Genomic DNA, 24,335 nt, shown 5'->3' with positions numbered 1-24,335 from the left:
TACAACAAGAAAAGAGCAGATTCAGGTGGCAGTCAGGTAATTCCTTAGGCTGATCAAAGCCTTATTACTGCAATTCAGCTGCTTCCTTAGCGTGGCACTAGTGCTTCGCTGATCTTTCTCTGCCAGGCTAGGGCCTTGACCCAGGTTATTGTGGATCAGATCAGAGCCGGAGCTGGGACAAGCCAGAGGCTGTAAATGAACAGCGGATCCAGAGAAAAAGGCGTGATCATAAACCCATCATTTTTTACTGGCTTAGACTGTCACAGGACCGCAGCCTCACTGCTCATCTGGATTGCAGGAGGAGGCACAAACCTCACCAGCATGATGTAAGGCAGACTTAAGGTTTGCATTGTGCTTTGTGCTCTTCAGATGAAATTTCTGTGGAGGTATAGTTAATACTATTTTAGAAAGCACTCCGAACATGTTTTGCTGGTTTAACGCATTGATTTAGCCTTTTGCAGTTTTTTTTTGAAATAAATGTGAACTGCAGTTTTTTTTTTTTTTTTTTTTTTTTTTTTTTTCAGGGATTTAAATTGGAAACGTGATAAACATGGGATACAGGCACAGGAAAAACATAGTTACATTGCAGAAAAAATAAAAATGAATAGAAAGGGTTTCTTTCTGTTTAAAAACTTGAGCCCTTTATGTGCAATAAGCTTGTATATATTCCTGAAGCTGCTGTTTCTCTGATAAATAATGTCAGGGATAATTTGCCTCACTGCAAAAAAATAGAAAAATTGGGATAAAATTTAAATGGAAATGTGGATACATAACTCAAAATGTAACAGAAGCACTGATAAGGAAAAGGACACTATTTAGTCTGGTTGCCTTCAATTGAAACAATTCTCCGATGTTTCTTTCACATATCTGTTGACTTTTTATTTCTCTCTTTAATAGATGAATTGCAACAAATGGTAACAGAAGCAATAGCAGGTCATACAATGCCAAGTTATTAAAATTAAAGAGATCTACCCCAGGTACCTAAAGATGACTTTCACAGGTCATTAGTTTGTTCAGTGTGTGCTGCCATATAATGGAAAGCACCTATTTCATCTTAAGTTTTGACTTTTTTAGGCTTAATCTTAGACTCTGAAAATACTTAATGATTCTTTTGTTCTTCGTTTCTTTACCGCCAGACAAAAATGATGCCAAGCCAGCAATCATACAGGCAAAGGAAAACACACACATTCACCACTGGAAATGCGTTACAGAAGAAGGAAGTAGTCTCCACATAAGCCAATGTAAGTTACACGTGTGAGGTGTATGCGCCTGCTGATATGCTCTGCAGACCTTTGCTCTGCTCTGGTATGCCTGCTGGGGAGCTATCAGACTGCACTGCTCTCCCTTGTGCCCTGAATGGCCTAGCTTTATTTCCAAGAGAAACAGGGGTGTAGGGTGAGGAAGACATTTCACTTCTGGGTCTTATCATGATACATGGCCTAGACACGGCCAAAGCGTGGAACAAGACAATGGAAAAATTCCTCTGAATCCAGCAATACAGGCTCTGTTGAAAAGGTGTAAGAAGGATGGATATGAAAAAGAGTTCCTCTTCTATGGCATGCTTTTACAGAACAGTAAGTAAAGAAGCATGTTCTTCCAAAAGGCCTGAGGGTTTGAAACTATCTCATCTGATGCAGAGAGAGGGTAAAACATTTGTAACGATATCTACTTCTGCCCTTGCCCCTCTGCAGCAGCTACATGGAAGGCGGCAGGCTCAGGTTTTACAACCATGAAACCACAGGGCGATATGCCACCCCCAGGTGGAGCTCTATGGATCACGCTTTCCCCACTGTATGTCTGCCAGCAGGAGTAAGATCTGACTCCATGGTCTGATCTACAGGGTGAGGATATTCCATCCTCTCATTTACTGATGAGCGAATAGAGTTCTTGTTTATGAAAACATCTTGTCTGACTGTCAGCTAGCTGGGATTCAATGAGGATGTGCTGACTTAGCTTGGCAGATGCCACTGATCAGCTCCATCACGCACAAAGGAGAAGTAGAAATGGCTCATTTATGGCTTCCTGCCTACCCATAACTTCTGTCTTTACCCGAAAGATCCAAAGTCATACTGTAAGATAAAGAAGTTGAGTAAATTCAGTGAAGTGAATTCATTGAGTGAATTCAGTGAAGTCAAAACTGCAAGGAGCTCACAGACATCCTGTGAGCACAGAAGAGGTAAGAAAACTATAAATCAGTGAATTATTATTTCTGATTCTGATGCATATGATTTAAATTCTGTTCTGCAGTTTACAGACTCTTTTGAGAATTGAACACCTAGTCTGCAACATCTGTCACATCATTATACTTGGAGGGAATTTGAAGTATGAAATGATCAGGGCCTGTATTTCTTTATATTTTGGAAAACAAACGGAGTTTAGGGTTATGGGAATGAGATACTACATCAATATAAGCTTTGTTTTATTTTCAAAATTTCTCACATTGGTAGATTTTTATGCTACTTTGTCACCTATTTGTGAAAAACCTGTATTTTTAAATTTGAGCAAAAACCATTTTCTTGTGACTTCTGATTGAGAAAAGAGCTTAGCAGCTATGGGTAAACTAAGTGCTAATGCATTAAACATACAGATGTAATGTATGGTTCTACGCTAGAAAATTTCTGTTGCACTAGCATTCTGAGTAATACATTGTCATTGCAGAATGGCAAAACATAGTGGAAATCACGTTTCTCCAAGGATGTTAAATAATACATTTCAGCAGGAAGGCTTTTACTATTAATAGAACAAAAGATTTTTTTTTTCTTTGAAAGAAAACCTGCTTGGAAATTCATTAAATATGCTTTTAATATAATAGAATTAGTTGATTATTAGCTAAAAAGCCGAGGGTTACAGTTACATCAATATTAACTATGGTTTACATGTTTACCTGTGGTTAAAGTCCTGGATATTTAAAACATGATTTATTCATGCCAGCTGCTATGGAGTTTCTAAATTCTGTCTGGCTGTTTTCTTTCAGATCATGAACAATACTTCCCCATTCCCTGTCACTCAGTGAAATGCTAGTTAAAACAGTCTTCAAATTAATCAGGACTCTAGACAATTTAAAGCACTGTGGCAGCATGTTTGCCCAGGAAATGAAGGAAATAAATAAATAAGGATGGCATTTCTACATAGTTTTGATGCCATAATTACCATTACCATGTCTAATGCTAGGGTAAAGGTTTTTAAAATGTAACTCAATGGGAGATTTTTCAGACAATAGTTATAAAATTGTTTCATGGCTAAAAAATTATAGACTTCAGGTGGTATACTAAAATAGTTCAATTTATTTACCTTCTTACAGACAAGATGAAAAGATGTTTTAATCAGCATCTCTAAGAAAGTGCGGAAGGGGATGACACCTGACACCAAACAATTCTTTCATCTATCAGCCATAGACACAAAGATCCCAAAGTTAAACGCTGAAGTCTTCAGAGTTCCAGCTGTAAATTAGGTGCAAATTCTTTACAGGCATGGCACTTAACCATTGGAAGACATGGCCAAAGGATGTGGTAAATTTTCTACCATTTGAAGTCTTTAAAGCTCTATAAAATGTCTTTCTAGAAAATGTGTTATACTGCTATCATTACTTTTTGGTTAGCTATAGAAAAATCATTTGGTGAAATTTTACTGCCTCTGTTAAGCAAGAGCTCAAGCAGAGTGATCATGTTCTGTTGAGGATTCAAAATATATGAAACGTGATAGTTAGGTATGATTCTACAGCAATAATAATGATAGGAAGTGAAATTATAGCCTCACTGAGGTCTATGAGAAAGTTCCCACTCCCTTTAATGAGACCAAAATTTAATCTATAATTATAAAAATCTTTGATACATTCATTGCATTTAAGTTTGGGATTATATGCAGACTGCTTTGCTCCACTTCACCCATTTTATTTTATAGCTATTATGTTTACCATTTCATTTTGTACTTCAGATTAGTTTTGAATTAACTTTGTATGATTTACATTTTTTAAGCATCTAGGAGTTTGCAAATGTTGTCTCTTTTCAAGTAGTACAGAATTCAAGATGGAAATAAAAGACCTTGCAGAAATTCTGTTTCTCCTTGGGTTCATTTGGGTAGGGTTAAAATATTTCATTGATTATTTTTCACAGAAGATGGGTATGTCTACTGCTTGCCTCTGGTGAAGCTGGAAAATGGAAATCTGTACAAATGAGTTTCCTGGGTTATTCTCAAACTTATGAACAGCTGACTTCAGGTCAAGATTTCCATAAAGCCTCATAATTAAGTTCATTTAGAATGGATTCAGTAATTAACAGTGTGAATATACGGTATTGTTGCGTATAACGTCTCTACCACAGATCTCCATGTTGTTCAATCCTGAAAGAGAGAACTGTCTGCTATCCTTCCATGCGCTCTTCTGAGCAGATGTGCACTGACTGCTGATAGTTGTCCTGAAAGTATATGGACGCGTTTGGGACACTGGAGTCCTAAAGAAGTTGCTCACATCTAATCCTTTTCAGGAACAAATAAGGCATTAGAAGCTGTCACTCATAACCCATTCCTAGAAATGGCTTTAAAGCAGGTATGAAGAACTGGAGATCCGTTGAGAATGTACAGTAATATCTTAGTACAGAAGCTGAGATACCCAGTCCAAGTCCATTGACTATCAGCTTTATTCAACTGAAAATTAAAGCACATCATATAGTTTGGTGTTTCCTTTTTTCCTTTGTAAGACGCTGATATGGCTTTGTGCAACAGAACAGAAACATCTCGGATCCAGATTCAACCCTGATTTTACTGTGGGGACGTGCACAGAAATGGGAGGTAGGATTCTTGCAGTAAGGATGCAACTGTTGCGGTTGTTTAAGGTACAATTTAAAGCCTGCTGCAGTCAATGGAAGGACTTCCACTGACTTCAGTGGGCTTTGGATCAGAACCTCTGATAGGGAGTTTTTGTCCTTGGTTTTCTTAAAAGATTTTACTGATGTGTGAATAGCATTAATCACCCATGAACACTTGGTAAAGAGTGACCTGGTTTTATGATATGGAAAATACCCTGCTGAAGCATGAAACCTTTTTAATGAAGTCAAACAAAGTAAAATTTGCCCTCCATGACCTAATGCTCAGCTCTTGAAATGTCATTTACTGGGATAATGCATTCCCCATCTGTCAGTCTGGGCTTTTTATTGCCACAGGTGAACTAATGCAGCCCTGGAGGTGTGCCATGGCTACTAGTATCTGGTATTTTACTAGTGGCAAGAGATAGGAATCTTATTAGCAAATGTTAATTTTGCCTACCTCATGGAGACAACCGAAAATAAAGCAGATCTTTGTCCCTGAAATGATGTCATTTGGTTTTCCTAACACCTAAATCAGCTGCATATCCTTAATCTTATCCTGGCATCACAAATGGGAGCTTGTTATTGAATTCAGAACTAATTATTGATTTGTCTGCAGCCAGTGAATTTAGAAAAATGAAATATAAAAGCCTTTTGGCAGAGTCTTTGCTACTACCTTTAGTCTTGACTGTCTTGGTATGTTACAAATGGGGATGTAAATGTAGTGAAAATAATTCACACTAACTATTTGTTCTTGTGCTTGTCTGTTACCTTATGGATATACAATAGTGTGGATATGTTTATTTCAAAGCTCACCTCAAATTCTGATTGATCAGACAATAACTGATTTTATGTAAGTAATCAGTGGTCTCCTGTCTGCCAGCACTGGGTGAGGTCTCATAGAGTTCAACAATGAGTCTTTTACCGTATTTATATATATGTGAAACTCCCGAGAATCATGATAAAGCTTCAGTTCACATAGTTCATGTGGTAGCAATTTATTGCCTGGCTGCAGATTTTTTAAATCTCTTTAGCACTACAGGGTTATTACAGTAAGTTAGAAAGACAGGTATTCTAAGTATGAACTTGCTGTTAAGATATCAAAAATACTGAGTGCTCTTGAATTGAAGCTTTGATGAGAAATAAATCCTTCTTGTGACACTTTTATGCTGTGTAGAGATGTGGAAGTGTGAGCAACAGCACCTGGCAAGCAAGCTGTCTTCTTTAAAAGCAAGTAAGCCAGCTGCTCAACAAGTTGGAGAAGGATTTAGCAGGAAATAAAAGTCTACTCAAATGTTCACTGCTCAGAACTTCAGGAGAAAACTCATACCTTATGATTTTCCTCTGGATACTGAGAAAAATTGTATTTATATCTTCCATGTTTTCAGACACCATGTAGAGTTTATATTTGAAAACAAGGACTAATGTTCAAGTGAACAATCCACCTAACAGATCCATTTCTGTTCACAGAATCATCTCGGTTGGAAAAGACCTGGAAGATCACTTAGTCCAACCCTTAATCTAACATTGACAGTTCTCAACTATACCATATCCCTAAGTGCTAATATCAGTTCTCTCATTTACAATGAACGTAACCTGTTAAGTAACAAAATCAACTTCCTCATGGAGAATAAACAAAATGTGATAGAAATCTGCTGTTTCAGGATACAGCAGGGGTAGTATTTCTGGATGTGCTTTGTATGGGTCCTTCTTTCCTTATTCTTGCACGTGCATCAGAGAGCTCATCTCATTTAATAAGCTTCAGATGTATCTGCTTTCTGATTGCATAAACCAGCTGTGTTTTGAGCACACTGACTAGGTAAAGAAATTTGTATCCCAGCAGAGCAACACTAACTAAAATGTTTCTGGCTCTTCAAAACCCTAGTTATGTAGTGGTCTCATAAAAATCTAGGGAAAAAAAAAAAAAATTGTTGGGCCCCAAATGTAGGTGAGTTGGTGCAAAGCTGGGATACTTAACTGTGTACAGGTTTTCCAACTGGGCAAGGTATCTCATCTGATCCCTTCAGAAAATAATTTATTCAGTTTTACAGCTGCCTAAATCAGCCAGCTATGTCTCCACAGGAAACATGCCATACCTCCCCAAAATAAAAGGGATTTAACAGCAGAAGGGAACCTAACTGTGGGTCTTATTTAGCTTCCATTTAGCAGTAAGAGAGATAAATCCAAATGCAACAGCATGCAAGAAAGATGGATATATCAATATATAGACCTCCCAACTTCCAAAAGCTTGTAAAGTGTTTGGATGTATCACCGATATATTTTTTAGATTATCTGGCATTTTTCAAATAATTTTATGACAATTCTACTTCAGTGCATCCAGTGTTATTCTGAGTACTGAGAGCCTCAGTCAAATGACACTGTAATGCACTGAAAAGTTTTCCTTTTGATGCCTTGAAACAATAACTGTCAGGGATCTATTTTAATCTTTAGGTAGGTAATACCATGACAACTACTGTCCTTCACCTTTTGGCTTGGTTCCCAAGGAGACTTCCCCTTTATATTTTTCATTTTTTAGTGGTTTTGGTTTGCTTCTTATGAACTATCAAATCCAGATTAATCTATCGCATCCGCCTGATTCTTCTGCCAACAAACGTGTTCTCATACCCCGCTGCAACCTCCATGTTTGCAGATGTGACAACCAGGGAATGAAAACAGAGAGCTGTAATGACCACAGAGAGGAAGTTGCCTGGAAACATTGATTGCTTCTTGCAGCAGATCCCTCAGTTATTTAAATAGTATTACACTGTTTCAAAGGTTTGTAAACTGAGATATGGAGAGATGAAGTTCCTGCCTGTGAAAAATCTAAGTAAGCCAGAGCTATGTGCCTTTAATAATACTGTCTGTCTCAGACTCCTGTCACACAAACACTTATGCAACTGCTCATCTTTACAGAACAGCTCTTCCGATTTCACTGGACTGCAAGGTAAATTTAAATTTAAAGACATTTTCATTTGCAGACTCAGGACTTACGGCATGATATTTAGTTGTCTGTGCATCAGGCTCTACTGCCATTTAGGATGCTGTAGGGTATCCCTTCTGGCTTCCAGCTGCTGATCCAGAATGGTGCAGGTTTATCCTAAGTCCCATGTTATCTATCAGCCCAGATATCTCTGATACTCTCAAGCATCTACAGTGACACCTGTATTAGCCTAGCTGTCATCACCCTAGGATGAGGATTTCAGAACAACATGAATTGATGCAACAGCGGGAGAGAATAGCTTTTGTGAACTCCTAGGAGTGTGATCTGCAAGCAGAACTCCATCTACTGCACTTTTTATTTCCCAAATTGCACTGATTATCTTCAGAGAGATGGAGACCATCAAGATATTAAATGCTACAAGCAACAAGTAATGGAACCAAACAACCTACAACTTACCTGCAGTACTATGTCCCGTCCATTCCGTGTGATGTTAACAGTATGGGGCTGTCCATTAGCCATGTTTCTGTGGTCAACATCAATGTTAAATGGCTCTTTGGTGCCTCCTAGGCTGTACCGAATCTGCAGATTCCCTGGTGAAAGAAATGCGTAAAGCACCCTCAGATATTTTGATCTTTATTCACCAGTTATTTTCCCCTCTTTATTTTCACATACACTGTTATCGTTTTACACTTAAATTGCTCTCAGAGCTGGTCTTTGCAGTAGGAGAAGAGCTAGTGCTTGAGTTTGTAAAACTACTGGGCTGAAAACTTCTCCTAGTTTATAACCCAGAAGTGTGACAATGACCAGCGACAAACCAAAGTGTTTGTAAACACTCCAGATAGAAAACCAATTGGAGCTATGCCTTGAACAATATGGACAACTGGTACAAATTTGAGCACATCAAGTAGCACTTTATTGTTGAGATTATTATCCTTGTTGCAGTAAAATTCTTTTAGGTTATTGCATTGGGTCTGGCTGAGCCAGAACTGGTGTTCCCCTATAGCAGCCCCCATGGTGCTGTGTTTTATGCTGGGAGCTGGCAGGGTGTTGGCAGCACCCTGGTGTTGTGGCTGCTGCTGAGCAGTGCTTACACAGCACCAAGGATCTTTCCAACATTTTCTCCCTGCAGTGGGACAGGGTGGGCAAGATCTTGGGAGGGGACACAACCAGGACAGCTGACCCCAACTGACCAAAGGATATTCCAGACCATAGGATGTCTGCTCAGTATAAAGCTGGGAAAAAGGAGGAAAATGGGGTGGGGTCACCCTTGGTCCTCTGAGGCAACCACTACACATATTGCAGCCCTGCCTCCTGAGAAGGCCCGACATCACCTCTTCAAGGGAAGTAGAGAATAAATCTGTTTTCTTTTTTGCTTCTGTGGACAGACCTTTGCTTCGCTTTGCTTTGCTTATATTAAAACTGCTTTTGTTTTACCCACAAGGGTTGGTATCTTATTTTATTCCCCCACTTTGCTCTGTTGAGAAAAAAGGGGGAAGGGGGGGAAGTGATAAAGCAACTTGGTGGGTACTTGACATTTAGCCAAGGTCAAACCACCACAGTTATACAAAGCATAATGTTTTATAAAGAAAAAAACCATTGATATGCATTGAATAAAGGCAAAATTACAACAAATTAACACTGACACATAAACTACACAAGGGACTTTCTTGCTCTCACTTCTAATTGTTGTTGACGGGTGACCGTCTGGACTTTTACGGAAACTTAATAATACATGGTGAAATGAAAACCTCGGGTTACATTGTTAGAAAAGTATAGCTAAAATGGTTAATTGATAGTCATGACATACTGCCAGACAGATTTTTCTTTTCTAAACAAAAGTGAAGTGTCTGCTCTTCATAACAAATTTTTATATTTGATTAAAAGGAAGATGTTTGAAAAGGGAAATGCAGGCCTCATTACTGATCAAAACTGGAAATATTATGGCCCAAAAGAGCAGCCCTAGACCTTTATGACTTTAGATGTCTGATGTGGGATTTTTCTCATGTACCTTCTTTTTTTGCAATGAATGGAAAAAAAAGAGTGACATGTGCAATACTCATATTAACTTATCCCATAAAAGAGGACGATAGTAAAATTATTCTAATTACGATTTTCATGGAGCACTAAGGCACTCTTTGGAATTAATGTATATTCAGTTTATATGCAGTTCTAATACTGCCACAGCAAATGGTCCATATCCAACCTTCAACCATCATCAAAATGTTTAGGACAGTATACACTATGCTACATCCATATTTTAGCCACTTCAGTGGGTATCCAGATTTTCAGAACACTACATTACACTTTCCACTGACTACTGGTGATATTGCCATGAGTTCAGCAATTAAGGTGCCTACATGTGGATGTCTACTTGTCCTCGTAATGCTAGTTCATGGCATTGATCTGACTGCTATAGCAGTTTTTTTGTTTTGTTTTTTTGTTTTGTTTTTTTTTTTCCTGTTTTGTTTTGAAGGGGAGGGTTGGCTAGTGAAACCCCACTAAACTGACAATTACATCAGTACAAAATCCAGTACAGCATAATACAGTTTCAGGTCCCACGTACTTTATTTCTACGTGACGAGGGTGAAGATATTTTTTCATTAGTTCAGAGCTTCAGCTGAACATCAACCTGGTATTATTATCAATTTTGCCTTCAACAGAGAAATCCCAAAGCAGTTGCTTACCAGATGGCTTGACAAGCACAGCCATGAAGTCCTGGGTATAGGAGCTGATGTACAATAAGACACAAGGGGACTTGGTGGTACTGAAGCTGAAGCTGAGCTCTTCTTTATTCAAGTTGAGGTCAGGCACTGTGGTCTCAGGATCTGTAGAACTCAAAAGTGTTCGGCTAACTAAATCCTTCATGCTAGTCCCTGGGGAGTGGAAGTTGTAACGAAGCCACATTCCCTCTTCAAAGAATGCTCCAACATCTTGAAGATAAGAGCAAGAAAATAAAAAATAAAATAAAATAAATGTACTGACACCTTTTAGATGAAACATATTAGTACTGACTTGATCAGTACTAATCTGTGCATGTTTCTACTGCTGCATTATTTAGGCACTTTGCCAATATTTACGTCAAGAGCCTCACTATTTTCCAAAGAAAATGAAAAGGACGATCTCCATTTTATTGGTAGGTACCTGGATTCACAGAGCAAAGGAAATATTTCTTTTGGGTCACACAGAATGTCTATGTCTATCTCTCATTTCAATACTACAGATCAGAATAACCACACCTAAGATTTATTCTCATTGAAGTCTTGCAGCAGGTAGTGCTCCAAAGAAGGAGACACAAGGAAGAGAGATTTAAGGGACACAGTAAGCAAACACTGTCAAGGGAAAGGAAAAACAGCAATTCTGACTGGCAAATTTGAGTGGATTTGGAAAGACCTCACAAAAGAATGATGGCAATTATAGCAACTGAAAGGTTTGAAATAGGATTGGACACAATGCTAGAAAGTTATCCACTGCTAGCAAATTCCTTCATGAGAACTGCATAACCTGGATGCCCTTATGTGAGATAAAATTAACTAGGGAGATTGACTCAGTGGAGAACAAGATGAGAGGCATCTGAACAGTAGCTCCCAGGAGGTGCTACCCAGACAAAGTTTTCAACCCAATATGAGACAAAACATCATGTTTCAACACTCCTGACAGAAAATGAAACTACTTTTGGCAGAATTAATACTTTCAGCTGAAAAAGCATTGTTATTACTTCTCATAATAATGCAGTCCTGCCTATTTCTTAACAATAAAAACATAATTTAAGGTTGACATTCTTACGGCGAAGGCTGACTTTGACAGCCTCCTACAGGAATCACAACACAGTTGCCTACCATTAGTAGTGTATAACCTACTAAGTCTATTGGGGACCACTGGACTGGCTTCATATGACAGTCATTAATTTAGTGACATTGTGGTCCTGGTTAGGCTTTGCCACCTGGGATAACATCATTAAAGGAATTTTTTAAATCACATGTGAACTTAAGGCATGTTTATGAACATTTCATAAGGGATTAAAGAATGATGAATAAAGATTATGTGCGTAGCATATGAGTACTGTACTTAAAGAATGGTTAAAGGCTATGTTTAAAGAGGTGATCACTCCTAAAAAACCCCCTTTCATCATTTACTATCTTCCTACATGATGCAAAGGTGCCACAGATTGGTACAAAATTGCCCGTCTAAACTTCTGAAAAATCAACACACTATATTTTAAAAGAAATTTAATTTTTATTCCCTTTTGGCATTTGGAATCTTCACCACAAATCTAAGCAAAGGTTTTATCTCAAAATATACGAAATGAGATGTCCATTTTACAGGCTATGCAGTGACACTGAGCAAGTTGGGAAAGAGCCTGCAGACTTTATTCACAGTGGCTGAGCAGAGAAAAGACAAGAAGACAGGTAAAATTATAATAGACTTTATTGATGTTCCTTTACAGAATTTTGCTAAATCTAGTGCTGGAAAAGCTTTAAGTTTTCCTGTTAACATATAAAAATTCTCCAAAACTCGAAATATCATCGTCACTGTCACTGTGTGGCCATATAAAACATGGAGTCAAGTTGTGGTCCCAAGGTGCTATAAATAATCCGATCACTCTGATAGATTTATAACACTCATTTTATAGAAGAAACCTTAAATCATCCTGGAACAGTTATGGGGGAGGCAGTTCAATTTAACAACTATATTTTGCAGTAGACTCAACTGAAGTACTCCTGGATTAAAAGTGAAGGGCTCCATCTTGAAAATACTTCCACAAATTGTGATGCCTTCTGCTGTTAACAGCAGTGTTGAAAATAAGCTCTAGGATTTACGAATCTAAACCAGTATACGCTGCAGCTCTAAGCAGTTGCAAGACTGGCTTAAAAATATCCTTATGGCTGCTAATTATTCTCTCTTTATTCCAAAGCTGGGGTGCTGGGTGCCACGGGCAGCCCTGCCATCTGACACTGCCGCTCTGCTGGAGGGCACCGCTGCCCCTGCGCAGGCTCCACGGATGCACACAGCATACCAACGCAAAATTACGTTTGCCTCCAGCCTGTTTACTGCTTGTCATGCCTTTTATTTTAGGAGCGATCTTTGGGATTGTCCGGTGCTATGCTTGCACAGGGCCCCACACACTGGGAATACCGGGACCATCAGTCCTGACCTCAGCACTGCTCTGGGACTAAACTGGAAAGGGTGCAATGCATTTTTCCAGAGCTGTAAATGATATGAATTGCTATTTAAAAAATTCATTATTTCAAAGGAAGCTTTATTTCATGGTTCTCTCTGAAATGGTCTTTTTTTTTTTTTTTTTTCCAAAGGGTTTCACAGCGGAGCAAAGAATGTTCTGTATGTTTAACTTGGATTCGCACGGATAAAATAATTTTCAGTCTAGCTGTATTATTGCAGGTATACAAGCTATTGTAATGAGCCTTGAAATTCTCCTCACATGCACACCACCTATTTTAAGAGGATGGAAAAGAGGAAGCTTCACTTTGGCTGTATAAGTGTTTTAGGCCCTCAACAGGAAAACATTGAATGCCCTCTAGTTCCAGCTTGGCAAAGAGGTTGATGCACATGATTACGCTCTTTACTGAATGAAGCTGAAGTCCTTGCAGCAGGGCTCCGAAGTGCTCAGCAGCTCACAGGCTCAGGCTGTTTAAACTATTAGGAAATACTAGAAAAAGCTAAAAGATAATTTTCTCTATATTGAACACAGCTATCAGATGGCTTGGAAATGCTGAGGGCTGATCAATGAAGAAATTATCTACTTGGAGGTCACAAGCGTATCATCTTCCTGAAGCTCTGATAGAGGGAATATTGAAGCCCTTCATTCAGAAAACCATTCAAGCTGCCTGAATAAAATTGGTAAAATGCAGCACAAACTCTGCTGCTGAAATGTGGGGGAGGTTTACATGCAAAACCCTTTGCTTTCTTTTGTAATATTTCAAATGTTATCTGAAAAGACAACTTTTGGGACATCCGACATAAGGTGTAGTGAAATGTTCCTCTGCAAACTGCCATTTTTGAGGCAGAAACCTTGAGGAAATCAATGTGGTAGAAACAGATCGGTTTTCTCTGGAAAGCAGTACCTGTTTCTACACCAATGTACAGTGCGGTCATTCTTTGATGACAAACTTTGCAAATACATACAGTTCCAGCTTTCTTTGTAGAGGAATGCAGAACAGGAATTGTGGATCATCAGAAATGATTTTATCAAGCAGGATTCACATCCCCAGTGTGAACTGCACATATTTTACCAAACTGTCAATTTGAAAAGGGATGAAGTGAAAACTGATACAAAACTTCTACACAAAATGCACAGGAACCCGTAACTGACAAACTTATTTTGAAGGTGACAATTCTTTGGTCATCTCCCCAGTCCCCCTCTCCCGACGCAGCTACTTTTATTTTTGTACACTCTCATTCTGTCTGCGATCAGGAGTATTGAAAGACTGAAGGAAAAAGCCAAATAGCAACCAAAAAACCCATTGCCCTTACAACAATTCCACAATCTCATGACATTTCTGGGCCAGTGTTGTAGACCTAAGAGAACAGAAGTAGAAACCGGATTCTCCTTTGCTGCTGGTTTGACATCAGTGAAATGTCAGCGTTGGTTCTTGTCTCCTCAGGTAGTTATAATGATTCTGGTAGCCATACACTTAGTTACACTCAGAACTTGTCTTCCTTCTCCATTACCTTTTTCACACCTGTGAAGAGCACTGCCAGCATGGCAGAGGTGTGGCTGAACACAGCTTCAGCAAGATTTTCTATCTGGAGGTGCATATATAAAAGATACAGAACTCAGCAGGCTTTCTAGCAATTGAATTTACCTTGCGCTGACAGTTGCGATAGGAATGTTATCAGGGACTGTCATGAATCAAGTGCAAGATATTACTCCTAATAAATCAAGAAGCAACAGATCTGGGGAGCTACCAAAAAAAGCCCCCACCCCACAGAAAACCCAATTTCAGGAGCTTTTCAAGAATGGCACCGTAAGAGGTGGAATCTACCTTCTGCAGTAGGACAGCCATCACTGTCTCACAGCTGCCATCTTACATTTTTCCCAGTAAACTCAAGACCTGGCTTGTGTCACCTTTTATCTGGGGACCAAGTAATGATGGTTACTTCTCTGGTGTTACTGTATTTGGCTTTCTTGAGGCTGAGACTTCAAAGCAATCTTAATGGGCAGTAACAGGGTAAAATCCCTGCCTTACAGAAGCTGGAGGCAAAATCCTGACAACTACGAAGACTGGCCAGGACACATGAAAACTGCAGCAGAGAAACATTCTCTTCTCTGTTTCACAGAGCTGACTGAAATGCCTTCTTACAGCTGTAAGCATGTCCCATATGGAGGCCCTAAATGCCTCCTTGGCCCTGATCAAGATTCAGTAAATTGAAAATATTACTCTGTGATGCTGCTTGCCAGTGCTCAGTGCTATGGCTTCCCTGCATGGAGTTCTGGATGTGAAAAGCAGCATTTTCAGAATCCTAAGGACAGTCACTGGAGGTGTTCTAACACTCGATGCATGCACAAAGGTTGTTAGGGCAATGTAGACAGCTGAACAAAACTTTTTTCCCAATGCATAATTTTCTTCTTTTTTGTTTTCTCATATAGTTATAAATATTGAATATAGATTAAGTAGAGCTTCCTTGTCTAGCTTGTGGCTGAAATGTGCTAGAGACCATCAGGAATTGCAGCTACTTACAGGCTGTCGTCACAAAGATTAAGACTGTTTGCTGAGATACATCCTGGCCACAGGGCTTCAGTAAAGGGTTAGAATCTCACAGCTGTTAATCTGGGAGAGCCTTTACTTTGAGTGCTCTGAATATGATAATACTTACCATTTATTTGGTTAGTTCACTCAACATTTTATTCTACCTTCAGGTTGATAGTATTTAGTTCATGAGGCCAAGAAGTGGGGATTTAAAGTTTTTGTCCTACACCCTCAAGTCTCATATTCTGGCTGCCATTACTGTAATAATTTGTGATGCATATTTGAATTTTCTATGTTTGGAGTAAAATACTGAAATACAGCAATTGTTTGTTGGCATTAATAGAATAGAAACCTGCCGAGGCTTTGCTTCTTCTATAAGAATATTTAAAAAGTATTTAAAAAGTTTTCTTGTACAAATGATCATTGGAATTGGGGGATATGTAAAATAATGTGCACCAGTGAAACTATGGAATCTGATCATAAATCCATGCAGTTTCCTGCTACCTTCAGTAGAACAGGATGAGTGTCACAGAAGATGGGGTTAAGCCACCTGATTCATTACACTTTCAAGCCTCCCTAGTCAATGTTGACAGATAGATTCTCCTGGGAAGCAGTTTGGCATACCTAAGCAAGGCTGAGCTCTGAACTTTCTTTTGCAATAGCCCTGTAAAGCAGATTTCTTTTATTCTAACATGCCATACCTTGACAGAAGTGCACATGCCGAGGAAAGTCTAAAAATGTCCGTAAAATCAGTTGTGGTTCATTCTGCACTGATGTGAAATTACTATAGATCTTTCTATAGCTCCAGCTGTTTGAACTGATGTCTAGGAGAGCAGACTCAGAACAAGGGAACGGCAACCTGCACTGCGTATTCTCTGCTGAATCTAAATGAAAATCCATCTCCCTTTCTAATGGAAATATCCAAAATGGTTAAAAACCCCCCATCAAATAAAACAGGATGGATGAAGAAAAACATCATGTCAAATATTCAACAGACAAGGTTTCATGATTTCCTGCTGGGGAGTCTTTGGAGGTGCTCAGAGGTAACCTCAGAGAAAAACTTGCAGCCTTGCAAGAGCTGTTTGAGAAATATTAGAGACTGCCATTTGATGATTGCACAGTATTCAGAGTGACAACTTTGATCGGTGAGATCTGGCTTCAATTCCTTCCTGTACCACAGGTATCCACCCTGAAAACGAGCAGTTCCTTGCTTCCCTTATTATCTCATCTGCTTTCTGCATTACCATAATAAAAACATCTTTTCTCATCACAGAGCTATTGTAACAATAAATACCTCATCAGCTTGTGAGGTGCCAACAGTACTCCACTAGCATACAGGTGTATAAATATTGCACATAGGGGTCTGGTGTGAGAACCTCAAATCTCTCAGTTGCCTTTGCACAGGCATGCAGCAGCTGGCAATGTTGCTGAAGCTGCTCTATTTATCTTTCATAAAACATCTGTGTTCGGTGAGCAGCCACAGCAGACCAGGCTTATTATAGTTAGCTGACAAAGAAATTGAAAGTTTATCTCATTTTCTGAGCCAGGACTTAATATTTTTAAACTTATTACCCTGATTTATTTGATTTCTGTATACAGAGTAAGAAATCCTTGCATTTTATAAGTAGTTTATTATGGATGTAAGTGGGCTAGCATGTTCAGTTTATAGTCAGGTTGATATCTCTTCGAGTTATGTAAATAGTATGGGGTTTTGGTTTGCTTTAAAAAGAAAAAAAATGTTTTTTTCCCAATAAAGCATTCTTGCAACTTAAGTGAAATGCAATTCTCAAAGCACTAGAGCACAACTCTACCTGTTTAATAAGGCAGTATTGACAGGACAGCAGAATGGAATAGCTTTACAGAGTATATATTTTTTGTGAGTATATATATTTACTCAGTAGAGGCTAAGATGCCAAGTCCTGAAGTTTGATCTACACGTAGAAAAACTTGATTGCAGCATTCAGACTTACCAGACTGTAAGCCTAACTTTCCTGACTCCCCAAAATTTCTGACATAACTTTCAGCTAACAGATTATGATCACCTTCTGTATAGCAGAATTTTTTTGGGGGTGGGAGGGAATGTCATCTTGATTTTCCAGGTTCTGGGATTAAGAAAACTAAGAAGTTAGTTACCTTAAACCACTCAAACAATCACCTCCCCATTACTTACAGCCAAGCAATGAAATGCATTTCCAAACAGCAAATTAAAAGGAATGGAATTGGTATGAACAGGGCAGAATTTGCAGATGATCAAGTGTCAACCTAGGAGTCTGTGGAATGGTGCAGAGATGCTTCACCCATGCACTACAGCACCAGATCTGCTATATCTTTTTTGCATCCACTCAGCTTAGTATAAAGCTAATCTTTCTCTTTGAGGCAGAGAAGGGAACAAGAAAGGAAGGAAATATGACCACGACAATACTACTGTAAGGGCTTTTGGGGTTCATGCAAATATAAAACAAACATGAAGGAGTATAGTTTGGGCATTGGCATGAGGATTGCAATAATTCACACTGTGAATCTGAGCTTTACTTGAAAGAAAGAAAAAAGTGTATACACTGCACTCATCTCCTTGGTGTTTGTTGATGCAAATTGAGTAACTGCATAGAAACTGGAAAGCTTTGAATTTACTCTTCCAGCACACCTGGAGGCACATGAGTCACAGCACCAGCTGTTTAAATTTTATTCTTTTTTTCCCCCACTCTTTTGGTGGAGGGCAATTTCTTCTCCTACTGTTGATCCAAAGCACTTCAGTACCCAAAGGAAGAATGTCTTCTCCTTGGGGGATCCCCCACATCACAGTGCTGCCACAGGTTCTCCATAGCCCTTTCAGCATTTGACCTTCATTCTTTTTGTTTAAAGGAAGGAAAGAGTTTGCCTTTTAAAGCAACAAAATTTAATTGTTTTCTCAGAAATGCTTTTATGATGACAGGACAGCTGTGGGAAGAAAAAAAACCCCAAATTTATGCTTAAGCAAAGGACAGGGAAAGGTCAGAAAGCAATCTGTAGGACTGCAGAAACACTGCAGCTATTCCTCAGAACAATTTCTCTGAGCAATGAAAGGAGAAGTGAAGCCAATTGCATATGCCCCAAATAAAAAATAAAAATAAAGTTAAAATAGATGTCAGACTGCGTTTTTGCACTTTTTTGTCCTTGTAAAAAAATAGTGTGATTTTCAGGCCACTGCCACATCAATCACATTGTGATCTGCTGCTAATAAGGCTGGAGACAATGTAATTTCTTGTCAGTCATCAGTCAGTGGCTCTAAGAATGGATTTCATCAGCAAAAGAATCCACAACATGTGAGGCCTGTTTTTATTGTGAGATGGATCCATTACATATGAAGCATTGTATGGTGATTTCCTTATAGTAATAATTTTTTAAAAATATTTGATTCTTCCTATTACTACTTCTGCTAGCAGTTTCAGTATGTAACCAACCCCAAAAAGTTTACCATGGGAAGTGACTTGAATATCAAATAAATTTTTTGGGTAAGAAAAGCTTCCTGTGGCAAGTTAAAATCAATGGGAAGAGAAGACTGTGGTATATTGACAGGTATTATATTATGCCACTTTTCACTCCTCCTAACTAGCATATTTTTCTGGTAATGTCTCATATTGGTTTGAATGTGATGACTTAAAAAGTCAGGTACTATTGATTGTCAAATCAACAGAGCTACTTGGCCTGGAATATTTACTCAGAGGAGTAGAATAACAAAACCTAGACCTAGTTTATCATGCAAAGCACTAACTTTGTTATTTCTTGGCAGCTGACGTGAATTCCTAGTGAAGGTAACAAAGGACAATATTCTTGCTTGCCTTATATTAGACTCACCCAACATCACAGCATTCAACTACATACTGTGGTGCAGGTTAGAAAATCACAAGTGACTGAGCAGTGTTCAACTATGTCCTTACTATAAAGAATGGAATTGATTGAAAACAGAGAATGTACTCTTTAAAAACATGTTCACAGACATTCCAGTGCTTTTAGAGAGAGAAAAGTGTCAAAGTGTTAATGAAAAATGAATTGAAATATCAGAATTGAGATGTTCTCATCCAAATCAACTAAAATATTATTCAGGTAACATTTTTATTTTACAAGGAAAGCAGGGAAATATTCCCTGCTATTTTCCAACAAATTAAAAAAGTTTTAGATTTATTTATTTTTTTTTTAAACTAAAATATACCTGGATGTTTTGCCAGTATTTATTTTACTATCGTTAGTACTGTATGATTGCCCTTTGTATCTAGAAAATATATCCAGTCTTGTCTCATGGACAGGGCAATTGCTATTAGAAAGAAGATGGAGGATCCTCTTCTTTCACAAGTCCAGGGAGTTTGGCAACATGCACAAGGTGTTCCAGGGCTTTACTTGATTTAAAAGGCTTAATGCAAGTTAAATTTACAATGTAAAATTTAATGGGCTGAAAATGAACTGTTTTAAAGATCTCATTATCAGCACTATTACAGAGGTTTTACAATTATTTTGATCACAGGATGCCCCAAACCCAGTCTATTTTGTGTTTAATTTATCCTCTCTACTCTATCCCAGTGCCACACTGTTGTTTCTATGGAGAAGCCCCATGAAGTCACCCATACTAAATCATACTTCGGGGTATTCTAGATGAGTACATCAGTTTTCAGCCCTAACAGATAGGAAATTGGTAATTTGCATTTTGTACATAAGGTCTTAAGATTTAGAGAGATATTTTTAGCCTGGAATAGTTTTGATATTTGAAGCAGAGATCTGACGTTATGTTTAAATGGCACAACGCTGTGTGGTACAGAGGTCCCTACGCTAGCTTGAGTACCTTTACATGACTCAGTGCTGCCTGGCAGCAGTACCTTACAGCAAGTTCTACTGTGTGCTCAAAGTATCACTGTCAGAGCTCTGGGTCTTTGGCTGGACTGAGAGGCTGATAAGGAGAATATTATAGCATAGTATAGTATGATATTCCTGCTGTTGCTATGACAGTGCTTACAGACCAGCCCAAACCAGGCTTTGTCTGTGCTAGGTGCTCAATTATTCCCCTCATGGTACTTTTTACTCTTTTAGCTCCGCATCCACAAAACATAAACTAGCTTAGAGCTAGTTTTGGCAGAAGTTTGGCGTTTATGTATACATAAGATAAACAGGAAAACACAAATATAAGCCAGTGTGATGAGTTTTGGCAACAGAGAAAAAAACTAAAAAGAGAATTCACTGAATATGGCATGGCAGCAATTATTTTCTTTCTTCTCCCTTTCTTTCTTTCTTTTTTTTTTTTTTTTTTTAAGTCAACACATGTGATCTGTAAGAGACTGACCCAGTTCCAGCCTGAATAGGTTTCCTCTAACATAACTATGCTAACGAGCGGAAACACTAAATATGCATCACCATTCTTCAACTCATGATAAACCACTTGCTAAATTAACTGAAAACATTCTCACATTCTCAGGACTAACCGTATGTACAGTCCTGAATGTGATGGACATGTTTTATAATTTGTCTTTGAAGCAACACAGCACAGCGAAACCTGATGAAATTCCTGCATGCAAGCGCAGTGGAAGCCATCAGCTAGAGCAGCATCTGCTTCACTTCTGCTGCACAAGAAGTACATCATATTTATTGGAATTTATAAAATAATCATGCTAGAGATTCATTAGAATATCTGGTGATGTGAAAGCAATCCCACAGCTTTTAGAAGAGGGTGCTACAATGTGTTAGCAACATCAGCAGTAGACAAGGGTCTGTTATTATAACATTAAATGAAGGTAGATATATATGGTTGTAAATGAAAGTGGCTGAAGTGTGTGAGGAGAAAATAGTCCATAACCCAGCATCAGGTAGAAAGACTGTTGCTTTCTGTTATAAACTTAGGTTTCCTCTGCGTGTCAAACAGCAGTCAAACACCACACAGCCACTCACCATCCCCTGCCCAGGGAATGGAGGATTAATTGGAGGTGTAAAGGGTGACTTTTAGGTTGAGATAGAACCATTAGTAATTGTAATTAATAATTGTACTAAAATAAAAATATAATAGGAATTACAAATGGGTAATGCACAATGCGCTTCCTCACCACCTGCAGGACTGATAGCCAACCTGTTCCCCGCTAGCAATCCTGAAATACCAAGATCATGCAATTGCAATCCTGGAAGCAAGATAGAACCCCCTCCTTTCCATCTGCCCCTCATCTATATAATGAGCATAACGGTACATGACATGGAATATTCCAACTGCCAGTTTGGGTTCGTTGCTCTGGCTCTGCTCCCTCCCAGCTTCTTGTGCACCTGCACACAGGCAGGACACAGAGAAATAGAGAGTCCCCGATCTCTCAGAAACAACTGAAAACATCATTGTATTATCAGCCTTCTCCTCATACCAGATCCCATACTGAATCCAAACCACTGAACTATTCTAACTACTAAGAAGAAAAATTAACTCTATCCCAGCCGAAACTAGGACACTGGAAAGGAGATGGGTATGGATATTTTCAAAGTAATCTTCAAAGTTTGATGTGGAAAAAAAAAATTAAGGAGGAGTTGGAAACCAGAATGTCAAAGGACAGAAGCATTCCCCTACTGCCAAGACAGCTTCATGAAGGGAATTTGGTGACTGGCAATCCAGACTGCCCACAGGATTCCTGGTACAGGGGGTACTGTAAAAGCAGAAGAACGGTTTATGTGGCTACAGGTTTATTTAACATCACAGATAGTCATGAAAGAAGCCTTCACATTTTTTAGTTGAATATGTAAGATTAGTACCTTCTGAGAAAGCTTTTAAAACCATTAGAAAAAGCAACAGATTGGGTGATTTTTGTGTACCAATAAAAGCACAGTGAAAGAGAGCTGCTGAGTAATATTAGCACCTCAGGTAAATGTGATCAAACCTTTAGAGAAGAGTATTTCAAGAATATAATGACAATATCCTATGAAATATAATGGAAACAAATGAATGGCTACAAAGCCTGCAAACATTTGGAAAATTATATTCTCACTGCTATTTTGTCACAATAATTTCTGGCAAAATAAAAAGGAAGAGTGGAAATAAATTAGCATCTTTATTCTCTCTCTTTTTTTTTGTTTTTTTTGTATGTAAGATCTGTCTTTCCCTCACTCCTTGTCTTCCTTATGCAGGCATGTGTGTCCAGAGTAAATCAGTCTCTTACAATCATTGATTTTGAAAATTCAGAACATACTTCTGGCATTTCCAAAGGACTCACATAGATGTGGGAGCCCTGTACCTTCCTTTACCCAAGCGAGTTCAACCTCTAACCCAGTTTGAGCTACTAAAAGACTTGATCTGGTTATGGATGGATCAAATTTTTAATCCAAATGCTGGCCTCCCAATTTGTAAGATATTCACCCTAAAGCTCATACCTATGTATCGCCAAGTATGTTTCTGAATGACACCAGGTAGCTTTTGTTTAAATCCATGTTTTTTCTAACGAAGTAACCATGGCATTGTGCTAGTAGGAATTTATTGTTCAACAGCTCAAGACTATGGAATATTCTGCCAGACCTGCTATGACTACAGGCATTCCTCATGCATTTTGTTGTATTATGGGATTTAAACAGGTAATATATATTCGTACCAATGAGAGATGTGGTTTTAAATCATCATGTTTAAGATGTAAGTGTACAATTTGACTTGTTTGTAAGAGGTATTAAACAATTTACGTGCTTAATTAATAAAAGCTGAAGCATTGGGTCTATTGTGTTTTTTCTCAGGCAGATAGTTCTCCCATACTTTGCCTCTGGCACTAAAGCATTTACCTTTAATGCAAAATGGTCCATCATAGGCTGTTTTGGAGCAGTCACAGGAGTAGCCGTTGTATTTCTCGACACATTTACCGCCGTTTGCGCAGTACATCCCATAGCTCGTGCAATGGCCAGAGCAGCCAGGCTTCACCCCTGGCGTGACTTTTGCTCTCTCTTCCAGGTCCAGCGTCACCCCGTTCATCCTTAACGAACGAATGCAACCCAGGAAGCCTCGTTGGCCTCCTGCAGCACCTGAGAGGGAATGTAAAACTGTGAGACAGCACTGAACAGATTTTTATTGTTGTTGCTTTACATGAAATATCCTGCTAAGCTTGTGACAACAGCTGGAAGTAGGTAACTTCTTTGTAAAGGCAAGAATTGTATTGTCCTAATGACAGCGAAATCACTGAAACCTAACCTTTTGATACCATACCATAAGTAAGCATAAATAATAGGTGTGTTTGCTTTACACTGCTCAGACATTAGAGATTCTAGCCCTCCACTGGAAGACCTCATTTCATTTCAGGATTTTTAGAGGTAACAGTGGAAGAAATGGTCTTGACTTGATTGAGAAGGTATGCTAATGAGATGGATGCTAATAATAATGCCATAATATGTTATGCAGTGTTACATTTTTCAAAGCCATGATGGGGAAAGAAGGAAAAGATTTAAATCCCCACTCAGTTACAATAGGAAAGACAGATGTTCATTTCCAAGCAACACTGGGTATATTGTTTAGCTTCTTGAGTATAGTGTGAAGGATGTAACACTGAAGAGCTACATTTGAAACTTTGGGTGGAGATGGCTTTTCTTAGCAGTCACTAAGAACTATTCCTTTTTTTCCCCTTGTAAGCACTTGCTGAAAAATGTGATTTCAGCTAGGAAAGTCTTATCTGGGGCTGGATTAGAAACAAAAAAACCCTAAAAAATACAAGCTAGTAACATTGAGTGCCTGTCATCCCTTCTCCTCATCCTCTCATCTCTTTGATTACTGCAGTGCCACAGGTGATGAAGAGTCCCTGAGGAGATCTGAATGCTCATCACCACAGAGCACAGAGACTGATATTTACCTGAGTGGGGAAGAGGACTAAATACACACCAAAAAGAGAGGGTTGCTTCCAATTAGCTGCTGGTAACTGAATGTTT

At 38.7% G+C, this 24,335-nt stretch overlaps 1 protein-coding gene across 2 annotated transcripts in view; it reads right to left on the bottom strand.

The window, feature by feature from the left end:
* The window catches only part of CNTNAP2 (contactin associated protein like 2), a 1,177,736-nt gene that overhangs the window by 80,907 nt on the left and 1,072,494 nt on the right, over positions 1-24,335 (bottom strand). For both annotated transcript variants that reach the window (XM_026844012.1, XM_026844013.1), the window contains exons 18-20: positions 23,205-23,441; positions 10,425-10,670; positions 8,197-8,330 (exon numbers count right to left, since the gene is read on the bottom strand). In XM_026844012.1, the coding sequence (XP_026699813.1) occupies positions 8,197-8,330; positions 10,425-10,670; positions 23,205-23,441 (617 nt within the window). The remainder of the gene's footprint in view (positions 1-8,196; positions 8,331-10,424; positions 10,671-23,204; positions 23,442-24,335) is intronic.

The sequence above is a fragment of the Athene cunicularia genome (genome assembly GCF_003259725.1).
Source record: "Athene cunicularia isolate RWA chromosome 2 unlocalized genomic scaffold, athCun1 chr2_part2, whole genome shotgun sequence".
Taxonomy (NCBI): Eukaryota; Metazoa; Chordata; class Aves; order Strigiformes; family Strigidae; genus Athene; species Athene cunicularia.
The sequence above is the reverse complement of the archived record's forward strand: the minus strand, read 5'-3'. Positions and strand labels throughout refer to the sequence as shown.